The sequence below is a fragment of the Dipodomys ordii genome, unplaced genomic scaffold (genome assembly GCF_000151885.1).
Source record: "Dipodomys ordii isolate 6190 unplaced genomic scaffold, Dord_2.0 Scaffold10, whole genome shotgun sequence".
NCBI classification, from domain to species: Eukaryota; Metazoa; Chordata; class Mammalia; order Rodentia; family Heteromyidae; genus Dipodomys; species Dipodomys ordii.
This window is the reverse complement of record NW_012267226.1, coordinates 21,945,174-21,958,513: the sequence shown is the minus strand read 5'-3', so window position 1 is coordinate 21,958,513 and position 13,340 is coordinate 21,945,174. Positions and strand designations below refer to the sequence as shown.

Genomic DNA, 13,340 nt, shown 5'->3' with positions numbered 1-13,340 from the left:
AGACCACAGCTCAGGGGAGGCAAAGGATATCAACAGCTCACCCTCTGCCAGGCATGGCGGGGAGAGGGGGGCATTTACTGGGGGCCTCGTGGCCATTCAGCAACACAGCAGCCACCTCTCAGGTGATCTCTCTGAGGCAGGTTTGCTTTCCCAGCATGACGAGCTAGGGACGAGTCCAACGAAACCACCTGCAAGCATCGTCCCCGTGGTGCATGCATGTGTGCTGATCTGCACAGAATCTTGTGAAAATGCAAGCGTTTGAGGAAGGAAGCCCAGTCATCAAAGGAAGGAAACAGACATTTGGGCATGTCTGGTACCACCATTATGTCAAATTTCTAACAGGAAACACAGGACACAAGAGCAGTGGAATCAGAGGCCCTGATGTGGTCAATCCAGTATCGATCACAGGCTGACCATGTCTTCTGCATCATACCAAGAGCCAGCGGCAGACACAGGAAGACAGAGCACCATGAACCCGTTACAGAGAGTCTGGAAGGAGACAAAGGAGCAGATCCTGCCTACAGACCTCCTGCAGTAGAAAGCACTAGCTTGGTCCACTCCAGGGGCCACCCTTCGCCCCAGATGTTCTCTGGGCAAATGGACCTGAATTCTCTGTGCCCTGTCACTCGGGACTGTTTTTTCCCTGTGTTTGAACTGTGAGATAGCGAGACAAAAACAACATCTTTTATTGTTGCTTTCTAAATCTGAAACCCCATTAGAGGTTCAATGCCAGAAATCTATACCTGATTATATCACAATGAGTGAAATCGAGGAAAATGACAGCACTATTTAAAGCTGCCATATTTGGTTATAGGTGATAAGGGATGATACATAACCGCGGGGAAACAAAAAACACAATTGAGGAGACCCAGGTTATAAAACATTGCACAAACAAGGACCTAGACTTAAACACAGCTCCACTAGGAACCTAACAGTCCTATTGTTCAGGCAATATCTGATCGCGTATGTGATTGGCTGACGCCAGCCAGAGGAACAAGGGCCAGGCAGTCCATTGAGAGTTAGGCCTGGGCTTATGCTACCATGGCTTAGACTGACATGATGCAGAGGAGACATATGTTCCTTGAGAGATTCTGCACACTTACCATTTTGCCTGTGTGGATGCTTTCGACTGCTTCCTTCCCAAAGGACACCTGAGTTACTGGCACTTGAGAAAATCAGGTGTCACGTGCCACAGGCATTTCTCCCAAATAATAGCTTTTCTGGAAGCCCCAAAAGACGTACGATGGGATACTTTTCTTCACTATGTTCTCTTGACTTCCAGACTTCATTTTCCCGGCTGACAGATGGAATATCTGAGACTCGGGGAGGGTAAGTGCATCGCTCAAATCGCTGGTGATGGTTTTGGTTTCTCTAGTGTTCATTCATCAAGCTGGGCCATCAGCATGCCATACTCCACTCGAATACCATCTGTACCAAGTCTTCCTCTCCTCTTAAATCGTTGCAACTTGCGCTCAGAAACTCCCTCGTTCATCCCAAGACTTCTCCCCAGTGTCCCTAGAATCTCCACCTCCTCGATCCTTCCAACCTCTTAAAGGACTCGTAAGTGTTATGGATTATTTATCTTCATCGTCATTTCTTTTGACTCTGGTATTTATGGGCATCTGTATTGATTTATACAATCAATATAACTGCTGACTGCAAGTTGGGTCTGTTCCTTCTGGTAAAACACAGCCACTTTGGAAGCAGATAATTGGTGTTTTATACATGTCTCTATAGAGAGATAGCCCTCGATCCATGCCCCAATGCCAGGGAGAGGTCAAGCGCTGCTGGTAGAATTGAAAATTAGATGACAGTAGATGCCCGGGGCTTTGGGACCGAACTTCAGACTGACCACACCAGGATTAGCATCCTTGATGCTCTGTGGTGGAACAAAAAACCAAAGGCTGGCTACCAGCTGACTGTGATTGTGACTGGGGGAGGTCCTTTGACTGACAGGGTCTTTATGACTTTCCATACAGCCGTGATGTATGCACTGAACTCCTCTTCCATGCAAAGAGCTTCTCTTGTCCTTAAGAACCTACTTGCAAACGTACTGACACTTCACTCCAGGTGAGGTAAAGTATGATTATCTTATAATAGGAATGAAATTGCTTTCTCCCAGTCAAGCCAGATGCATGGGGACACTGGAGCAGGTCAAGGAGGACAAGAAGTAGATTAAAAAACAGACTGCAGCCACGCCGCTCAGGATGTCGTGGCTCTACTGCTTATAAGTGGTGTGATGCTGGGCCGAGTTATTTAATCTCTGTGTCTCTGTTTCTTTTTTTTTGCAACATGTGGGTAATAACAAAACCCCCACAGGGTTGTTTTGAGGACTGAATATGTTAACAGATAGCTACAGCTCTGTGTGCAATGCTTCTTTTCTGTCCAATGAAGAGTGAGAAGAGATGGCTTGTGACACAGGAACTTTTGTGAACTACCTTTTGAAGTCCTGCAGTGGGTAAGAAATACCTTTTTTTTTTGGTCCTGTGGTGGCAGGTATTATGTCGGGGTTGATGATGAATGCCCTCTGGCTAGAGTCGCTTTCTGTATATAACTCCTGGAGTTTCCAGGGGTTATAATTCATGCATCAAAAGAGCACTGCCGGACGCTCTAAGGAACCAATCAGGGCTATCGTAGACGTCTGTCTCGGAAAGATGGCTCCCGGGACACAGTTGCTGCAATCTTCAGAACTCTGTTCCGCCTCAATGTTTCCAAGTAAGTCACTGGCACAGTGGGCCAGGTGTGTGGCAAGTTCTCCCGGACTGGCACACGGGCAAGGGACATCGCCGTCACTTCTCAGACATCGAGTCCCAACGCTCACTCTTTCTCTCCAGGCCTCAGCCCAGCCCTACAATAGCAATGACAGAGGGCTGTCGGTGTCTTCTGTGTGCTTTTGACGGTCTTCCAGACACAATGACAATGCCTAGAGGTTTCTTGTTAAAGAGCCTACTGCCAGCAGTGGTCAGAGGTCCCCAGAATGCTTGCTGGGGCTGACGAGGGAAGGAAACAGTCTCTCTGTGACTCTTGGGAAGGGAGATTGAAGCGAGCATTTCTTACTCCACTCTTGGAGCATGCCCCCCCCAGCCCACCCACCGAGTTGTTTTGCATATGTTGACTTAGCATGTACCCTAACTCTGACTCCAAGAGGAAATCGGAGGCAAGCAATTAGTGCTTCTCCACATTAAAAACACCCAGATGGTTTGTGGCCTATATAACCCATATGCTAGCATACATATTTTCACTTTGTGGGTTGGAAACCGCACGGGAGGAAACCCAAGTTCTTCTCTTGGCACTGACCTTGACTTGCAAGTCACTCAGCCCCCCAAATGCATTTTGTTTTATCAAATGGACCACTACTATCCCATGAGAGGTGAACATGAGCATTACTAAAATAACGTTAAGACACCTGAAGATTCTCAGGTCTCAATAAATAATTAATTTTAAAACAATTCCATATACAGGGACCCATATTTCCATTAGACGAGCTATCGTGTTACTTAACTTTAAGGAATAGAATCCTATTCATTTTCTATTTCTTTATAACAGAGTATTAAGCAGCATTAGAAATGATTCACTGGTTTACTTAGCAATGCTCTCCATTTTCCTAGACAGTCTTCCTGAAATGAAACAGATCTTTGGAGAAAAAAAAAAAACAAAACAGGTAATAAATGCAGCAATGCCATGCATTCATTAATTTACTGATGGCATTTACTTCTTGCTCACTTTTTAATCACCGACTCATTTTTTTTTTATTTGCTTTTCTTGAGCAAGAATACTCAAGCTGAGTTAAAGAAGAGAGCAGGACGTCTTTTGTTCATGAAAGGCAGAACGGGACAGAACTGCCAGAAATGGTATGTTTCTATTTTCCAGGGAGCCTTGGATACTCTGACTGGCGTGATATCCCCTAGCAGGGATCAGGGATTGTATCCTCAGAGGCTCCTGAAAGATCATCTCACGCATGGCAGAGACACTGGCAAAGGCACTTTCCCAAGAAGACAGGAAGTTGGATGTGTTTGAGACATGGAGACAGAAAATCTGGCATCAACGCCACAGCACCCCGGCGTGGCCTGTCCTCTCCCCACTGCCCTGACCCGGCTTGCGGTGCTCGGCTCCTTCACGATGAGCCTTACCCACCTGCCTGGCCACGGCTGAACTGACCCAGAGCCTGCGCGGGAAGTGCTTCATAAATCACCAGCTATTAGTCAACAGACAAATACCTTCCACATCTACCCAGCCTCTCCGAAGAAGCCGGCACTAAATTATTCAGATGAGATTTATTCACACGGAGGGAATTCTCTGGGCCAAGTGTTGAATCCCAGGTCGGCGTGTGGTGCACCCAGAACGATTCCTTGCCACGCCAGTCAGGCTGTGCACCAGGAACACACACTTATTTTACTATTAGTCTGAGCAAAACATCATTAGGCAAATTGCTGCGGCAGGGAGGGAAAAAGGACAGAAAATGACATGATCTGCTCTAATGTCAAATACAACTTCTTTTTTTTTTCCTCTGCTCTTCTCTCTCCTCTACTCATACACAACTGAGAGCCTCACTGTATGCATCAATACCATAAAACCCTCAAATGCAAAATGTCCTGGGAGATATACCATTATATTAAATGCTAAACTTCCCAGTAAGGAAGAAATAAGTTAATTTGCCAGGGACATCAAGAGTCTTGAACTTCGGAGGTCCTATCACTCAGCTCTCATCCTTGGAGCAAACACCATAAGAAGTTCTGGATTCGAAAGGCTGGGCTACCGGCGCAGTTCTAGAAGCACGCCTGGCCCCAGCCAGGGATCGCAACGCGTTCTCAGTGGATGTGACACTGAGGCAGGATGAGAGCCGCTGGAGAGCGAATGAGCGAGCAAGCGATGAGTTTCGGTGGCAGCTATGGCCTGGCCTGAGCAGAAGAGGTACCTGGTCTCCCTGGTCCCAGCTCTTTTTGTTCTCAAGATCAATGTGGGTGAATGACAGGGGGGAAAACACGTCAATCTATTCCTAGATGCTAATGCTGAAGGGCTTGCTAACAGAAACCTTGGTTCTCGGGGCTTAGTGTGGTTCAGGTAGGGGAAAAGATGGGGCGCATTGACCACAGAGTCCTTTATGACTCTTGTTCACCTCGGTCCTCTTTCTCCTTCCTCTCTCCCTTTCTCTCCTTCCCTTCCTTGCTTTACAAAGTACACAGATCGCTAGTAGTGAATGCCAAAGCCAGGCTCCTTGGCCAGCCTGCTCAGGGAGAAAGTGGTAAACAGAGAAAGATGCTATTCTTGTGCTGGTCCTACAGACTCCTTGAGCAGAAACAGATTATCTCCTGATGAAGGGAAGGATACTAGTTCCTATTCCACTCTTGATAACCCATGTTAGATGGTGGGAAATTCACAAGTTATCTCTTGCCAGCTTTAGGCTTCAGAGATGCACTGAGGGAGACCCTGAAATCAATTCCTGTACCACCCAAAATATAAATAAATAAACAAATAACTCCTGTGTGTTAACTTCTCTTGCACATGGATTTAATCATCACTGCATACTCATTTTTGGTAACAGGGAGTCATCCATCAGGTGATCAGACATAAAGCTAGGTCCTTCTAAAGTATAAATGACATCAAAGGAACCATGCTTTTGTTGAAAGATGGCCATCGAGCAGAGAAAACTCATGACATAATGAATACCCTTCACCTAATGTCATTAACTGGGCACTGTCATATTAACTCCTCTAAGTCACCTTAGATTTAAGCCCCGGCGATCTCTGCCTGTCTAGACCTTCGCATTAGCCATTCTGCTAAGACGTCTGCGTCAGATATAGTGGGGCTCATTTCCGACTCGTTTTCACCTGATCTCCTCTGTGTTAGTCAGTTCAGGTTTGTTCTCTCCCGAGCTGACTTTTTGATACTTTCGAAGCACAGTGCCTCACACACAGAATGCACTCGATAAATATTTGTTGAATAAATGCATAAACTGTCAGTCGTGCTCAGCGTAAACTGCTCATGCCAGCACTCATTTTTCACTCCGTTTGGCTCCGTTATAAATCAGATCTGAGCAGCTACGTGGCATATCGGGGCCTCCAAGAGGAGCCCAGAGAAAGGAAGGAGTCCTGACAAGACTGGAGGCCACACAACCCAGTGGGAGAGAATCTCTATCTATAGCTATCTACATCCATCCCCCTTTCTCTCTCTCTATATATATATATACATATGTAAATGTATATCCATCCATCTATTACTCTATCACTTACCTATCATCACTTTATCCATCACTCTATCACTCTGTCTATGTATCTATCTATCTATCTATCTATCTATCTATCTATCTATCTATCTATCTATCTATCTATCTATCTATCTATCAATCTATCTAGAAATTGGCTCACATGATTATGGGAGCTGGTAAGTTCAAAATGGCAGCAGGCTGGAAACTCAGGCAGAATCTGTTCCGGCCATGGGAAGAACTCCTCTTCGAAGAAACCTGAGCATTTTCTCTTATAGCCCTCACCTGCCTGGAGAAGGCCCACTCACCGTCTTGAGGGTAATCTCCTTCCTTGAAGTCAATGCAGGATAGACACTAGTCGATCTCCAAAATACCTTCATCGTGGCAACTAGACTAGTGGCTGACTTAGCCTAGACAAGTTGGCCCCCAACTTAATATCCTGGGAAGAACACAAGGGAGTATGGATGGGTGTGGGTTGGTGGCTGATAGGAACCACCGGGCCTAGGTGCACAGGTGGAGATTTGGGGTGTGGAGGTGGCCAGCAATGCTACTCAGGGCCGAGGTGGCCCAGACACGGAGAAGCCTGAGAGCAGATGTTGTCGGTGGGCAGACTGACAACCATCAGCTGCTCCAGCCCCATGGCTGCAGATGGCCAGCAGCCAGGCTGCAGCTCCCTCTGTGCTGATCAAGACATCCAGGCCCGAGCCTGCTTGTGGGTGTGCAGCCGGCCATGGCCGGGAAGCCTGGAGAAAGGCTGTGTGTTCTGGTGCCCTTGGACTGTCCTCAGGCAGGGTGGGTGGTGAGAGGTGGGAGGCAGTGGCTGGGGAACTGCCCAGTGAGCGCAGAGGTAACCAGGGCCCAGACCACCGTTCCAGAGCCCGGAGGATGGACACCAGGCCCGGCCCTGCACTAAGTGCCTTACAGAATGAGTCAGAACTGGTAAGATGAATAAACTAGAAGTCAGCTATGATTAACCACCAACAGAACAAACAAAGACCTCCTGGGTGAAGGCCACTTTCTCCCCTACTCTCTCCCCCCCCTCCCCCAAACCCAGCTCCATCCTCAGCTGCCGGTGATGTGTTCTCATAGACTCATTTTGACAGTCACTCTGGCCAACCTAGCCAGACAGAGCTTCCCCTTTTCTTTTAATTTTTACGAGGGAATGCAACAGGCTAGGTCTAGCCGGAATTAATTAGATCTGCTCTGTAGGGCTCAGAACAAACAATCAAGAAAAGGAGGAGTCTGCAATCCCCGATCACATACATGGCCAAGGGGAGAAGCATGGGCTGGGAAGCAGGGAAATCCTGGAGCGTGTGGGAAGACTTACGGGCACGCGGGTCCTGTCTCTAGAAGGAAGCCAAGCGATCAGAGAGGTCAGTCACTACCCCACAGGCCACCAAGTGCGACCCATCCTGCTTGCCTATTCTCGTGCAGATGAAGAAGCAAAGTGTACCAGCACACTCGCAAGTACAGCTTTTTCCAGCCCTCCTCTCCACACGTTCTCACGGCGGATGGGGAGGGAAAAAAAATAGCCCAACACATTTGCATTTAAGTCTTGAAATCCAAATATTTCTGTGAGTCATTCATTATTACCATAAAACACAGTGTTTGCATGCAAATAACTTTAATGACATAACTGCTCATAAAATCAGTCTCTTACCATATGAACTCGGTAAAGAATGCTAATCCCCAGCGTCATGAAGGGTTTGGAGAAATCGATCACCTTCTCCCGTTCGGAAGTGATGGTGAGGCCGGCCACAGCCAGGTCTGCTTTCTGCGAGGAACAGAAAAAACGCATCAGCCGGTGGTTGTGTGCGGCGAGGGCGCAGCAGCGTCTGGGACCCAGGGCACCCTGCTGAGGAGCTGAGGAGCAGGGACTGCAGCCTGCTGGCCTGGCCCTGACAGACCAGCAGAGCTCACATCTGGATGGTCACGCTGGGAAGGACGATGAGATGGCTCTCTTGAGACACGGGTGATGGAAGTGGGCGGGACCAGCATGTTGAGACCCAGTCTCAAATGTCCTGGGGTAGCAGTGGGGGAGGGGGGAGGGCAGGGGGCAGCCTGCAGCCTCCTGGGGTCTCCAGATTGAAGCTTCTTATTGCAGCATAATTGTTGGCTTCCTTGGTCTGACTTTGCTGGAGCCTGGGTGGTAAGGTACTGGGGGGGGGGGAATAAAATGCTGGCGCCTCAGAAAGGAGAAGCCACCACAGTTATTTCCCATGGAGGGGATGGAAACTAAGGAGAAGAGCTTGGATATCAGGGTGACAAGGCTGGCCCCAGCCTTGCCAGAACTGGGGCTGGGATTCCGGCCTCCTGGCTGCCGGCCACTTAGAGGGCAGGAGAGTGGCAGATGAGGAGGAATCACGAAGGGCCGGGTCTCTGCTGCAGGGTCTGTGGAACAGCCAGGCTTTGTGGTGAAGGGCTCCCTGGCCCCCTTCTTTGCTTTTCTTTCTTCTTTGCCCTCCCTTTCTTTTCTTCCCTGCTCGCACACCCCAAGTGCCCGCTTCTGATGGGATTCTGGCCTGGAAAACCATGGCAAAGAAAGCAGGGGTGGACACCCTGCGCCTCAGCCGCTCCCAAGGAAATAACGATTCCCGAACAGGAAGGATGGACTCTACGGGCAGATCGCGGTGTCGTCTACCTCTCAACCCCAGTCCTCCATTTTCAACTCATGCCCCGGCTCCTAAATCAATCATGTGATCCAACACAGGCGAACAAAGCCTTGGAAAGTTAAGCAGCCCTTACATGAGATACATTCAGATACGTTTTTCATAAAGAAGGGAAGCCGTGAGGGGCTCATTCTGCATTACTCCAAACGAGGGCTCATGTCTGTCCTCCAGGGGAGAAGGGCGGCAGAGGGGCTGGTGCCAAGCCCGTCAGCCCCTTCATTTGTGGGGGGCTTCCTAGAGGGTTTCTCTTAGGACCTCAGCTTCTCAATGCTGGCACTGACTGTGAGCCCACAGAAGTACGCAGCAACACAAGTGAACACAATGCCACCCAGCAGGGTGGTGCCAGGCCTGGAGGACCAGGGTGCCACAGTCTGGAGTCAGCGGAGCCTGAGACCCATGGGGAGGAGAGGCTGTGGAAGAACATGAATATCCATCCCTACTACTCAGGAGGCCACAGGGAGGAGGACTGAGATCTGAGGCCTGCTTTTTTTGTGGGGGAAGGGCATGAGACTCTATCTGAGATAACCTACGAAGATAAAGAAAAGGTGTGTGCGTAGGGGGAAGGTGGAGAGGGGGTAACAGTTGGTACAGTACTTGCCTAACAAGCACGAGGCCTTGAGTCTGAATCGCCGTATTGCAAAAGCAAACAAAAACACACCAAAAAAGAGTTACAAAAATGGAAAGGAAGGAACTGAAGGAAAAGGTTAAGAAAATCAAAACATAAAATAGCATTAACAAATGCTACACATAGCATCTGGTCCCTTCTCTGGTGATCTATTTATTTATGTTTTCAGGATCCAAATCAATTAGGCAAGTAAACACTGTCCTCCAACTTCCTTCTCCCACACTCAGCTTTCCTCTACAAAGGGCAAACTTCGGATTGGAATTTGGAGATCATTTTATGAGTTTATAGAAGTTGGCCAACAATGAGAGTATGCATGCCAAAACAATTCCATATGTCCAGATGGAGAAGGGGGGGGGAGTGCTAGGAACGGGCTGGATCCTATGATCCTGTGACTGGGGTCTTTCCCAGACACAGGCGAATGAGATGCCGACAGGCTCTGGGCCAGCGTGAACCCCACTCAGAGAGGCACACACCTCTCCACACTGCGCTAAATGAGATTCGCTGTCCGTGCTGGGGGGTCTCACCCGACTGATTCTGATCCCAGGGCTCTCGCTCCATCCCTGGTCCCCGGGCATGAGAAGAGGCAGCGAGGAGCTTGCATTTAGAAACCGTGGAAGTTTGGTGGGTTCTGTTGTTGTTGGATTTTTTTTTTTTACATTTAATTGACTCAGCATAGAAGAGTAATTATCTCCCTTGGTTTCAGTGCACCCCGGGGTGTCTGTAACAATCACACAGAATCAGACTATTCCTGAACATGTGCACTCATTTTCTTTTACCTTAGTTAAAAAGACATTATGCCATACAGCCGCCTTTGGAGGGGAAGCAACAAGCCCCGGGGCTGGGGCTGAATGAGCGCTAGCAACGGCTGGCGCCATGGAAACCCATCCAACGCCTTCGGCCCCTGGTCCACTCGCTGGGATGGCAGTGCTGACCAGGGGAACGTGCGGCGGACCGGACACCAGTGGCTTTGTGCTGTCAGAGCTCCCAACCCTCTGGAATGGTGTCTGGAGTTGTATCATGAAGGAGCTCAACCGGAGTTTGCTAATCTGGTTTCCAGCTAAAAGACCTCCCGCCCCTGCCCAGCCCTGCCCGGCCCTGCCCAGCCCTACCCGGCCCCGTCCGGCCCTGCCCAGCCCTGCCTGGCCCCGTCCGGCCCTGTCTGGCCCTCCCCAGCCCTGCCTGGCCCCGTCCGGTCCCATTCGGCCCTGCCCAGCCCTGCCTGGCCCCGTCCGGCCCTGTCTGGCCCTCCCCAGCCTTGCCTGGCTGGAGGCCACAGCACTTCGCTTCCCATCATCAGGGCCCTATCTGCTTGCAAAGATGGCAGCACTCAGCAGCAGGGCGCAGACACACAAGGAGAATGGCGTGCGGCTACTGGAGGCCCCAGGCAGGCAGCGCACTTTAGGGGGACCCATGCAGAGGGACCCTGTGAGGAGCTCGGCGCTGAACCCTGGGGCTAGGAATCTAGAAGCACTGAAGACCACCGGCAACACGGCCGGGCAGGGTCTGCCGGGAGACGGGGAAAGGCTGGAGCTCTGCACACGTCCCTCGTCCCTGGTGGTGACACGGGTGTGCTCTGGCACGGGGTATGACCCTGGTGGTGATACGGGTGTGCTCTGGCACGGGGTGTGACCCTGGTGGTGACACGGGTGTGCTCTGGCATGGGGTATGACCCTGGTGGTGACACGGGTGTGCTCTGGCACGGGGTATGACCCTGGTGGTGACACGGGTGTGCTCTGGCACGGGGTGTGACCCTGGTGACGATGATGGATGGGGACATTGGTGGTCATGTCCACACAGGCCTCCTGAGGTGACGTCTGGCTGGCGGTGAGCTGGCGGCGGGTCTGGAGGGGTCCAGAAGCTCACTGTGCCCGGGTTCAGCCCCTTCCTGCCCCCAGCTCGCATGTCTCTTCCTTCCCAGCGTTTTACGCTCTCCCGGGCCCACGCCCCTCCCGCGCCCAGCTTCTCCTGGCCCCTCTGGCCGCCCCTCCGCTGGGGGGGGGGTGGTGGCCCCCTCTCCTTTGCCGGCGCTGCGTCCACCTGTCTGGTTTCACCGCTGCTGGGGCTCAACGCGCCTCCACTCCCCCCGTATTTTTTTCCCTTTCTTTTCTTTTTGCTGCCATTTATTTAACTCCGTAATTGTGTTATTTAACTCTGGAAAGCTCTGGGAGGCTCCGTCAGAATGAGGAAACGCGACACAGAACAGGATTGCACTGCGCATCCCTGGAGGCTTCATTCGAGGTAATTGTCTCCCGAGAGCCGGAGTCATTGCAGTCGCTGACAGGACGCGGGACAGTGACAGGCCGGGCCGGGGGCGGGGCTGGGATGACTCGCGGATGCCAGGCAAGCCAGGCTTGCCCTGGGAGCGGGGAGGATTTGGGCCCGGGTGGCACCGGTGCGCCGAGCTGGGGGGGATGTGCAGGGGCGGGTGCCATGCTGCGTCTGGCCTGGCCTGTGGGCGCTCAAGGCGGTAGCAGATGCCTGCAGAAGCCCTGGCCCTCCTCTTCAGTGCTCTCTGCCACCTGGAGTCCCTTTCTGTCTCCATCCTGCACCAGCCCCAGGGAAAACAAACACAGGCAGGGCCCAGTGTCCCGAGAGGGAGGTGGACACAAACTGTCAAAATATACCGCCTGTGTCTGCGGTTGGAAGAAGGTCAGAGCGGAGTTGGACAGAGTCGGGGTGTGGGGGGGCCCTGGAGCCCTTCCCAAGATGAGACTCAGTCACCCGAGCAGGAATTAGCAGGTGAGCACTCTCAGTGGAAGGATCGGCAGGTGTCAAGGCCCTGAGGCAGAGGGAACTCAGTACCTTCCAGAGGCTGGAAGGCGATCAAAATGGCTGCTCATCCACAGGACGGAGGGAGCGGCCCGGGAAGAGGCTGGAGTGGTAGCAGGGATCAGAGGTGTGATGTCTTGAAGAACCACCAGAAAGCTCTGAAGTCTTTCCAGGACCAGATTGGAGCTAGCACTGGCTGCACAGCCAACCGGCACCTGAGCCAATGCGAGGACTCAGAGGGAGGGAGTTCGTCTTGTGAGGTTATATTCTGGAACAAACCAGAACAGAGAGGGGCCGGAAAGGGTCATGCTCACCGTGGTCCTTGTGTCCTCGCCACATACACAGCTGCACTTGGCAGTGATCCCCCCAGGGCAGCCGTAGCCGGCAGGCAGCAAGGTGACCTTTGATATCACGGCCCTGACCCGGCTCACACCCCTGCGGGCCTCCTGAATAAGGCCAAGGGCCTGGGCCAGCCCTGCCTCCCCACAGACCACCACTGGTCTGTCACCGCTACACCTATTTTCTCATTACAAACTGGGATATTAATGGTCACCTGGGGAGTCCTTACAACGCTGAGAGAATCCGTATCGCCGCCAACCACAGGGCCAGCCCCGTAACAGGTGCTCCATAAACCACGCTCGCTGGCATCCTTCTAGCAACACTCACTTCTGCACTGAGACGATCTCACTGTATCCTTCTTCCTTTAAAAAACCAATGGTGCTGGGCACAGCAGCTCCAGCCTGTAATCCTGGCTACGTAGGAATTGAAGATGGGGGAATCTCAGTTCAAAAGTTTGAAAGACTCCATCTCAATCGATGGCTGTGTGCAGCAGTGCACACCTGCCATTCCAGCCATGCAGTGGGAGGAGGGGGGAGAGAGGGCAGCAGCTAGGTGCAAAGGCCACAGGCCCTTAGCTGGCATCCCAGCCACACCGGGAGGCCCAGGAGGGCAGATGTCAGCTCCAGTCAGCCTTGGCATAAAGCCCTCTATCTTAAAAATAACCAAAGTAGGGCTGGGAAGGTGGCTCAGCGGTAGAGCGCATGCCTTACATGCCAGAGGCCCTGGGTTCGATTCC

At 51.5% G+C, this 13,340-nt stretch overlaps 1 protein-coding gene across 1 annotated transcript in view; it reads right to left on the bottom strand.

The window, feature by feature from the left end:
* Grik4 (glutamate receptor, ionotropic, kainate 4) overlaps nucleotides 1-13,340 on the bottom strand; it is a 214,486-nt gene that overhangs the window by 24,849 nt on the left and 176,297 nt on the right. Inside the window, exon 13 of the mRNA XM_013009509.1 lies at nucleotides 7,863-7,976. Coding sequence (XP_012864963.1) covers nucleotides 7,863-7,976 — 114 coding nt within the window. The remainder of the gene's footprint in view (nucleotides 1-7,862; nucleotides 7,977-13,340) is intronic.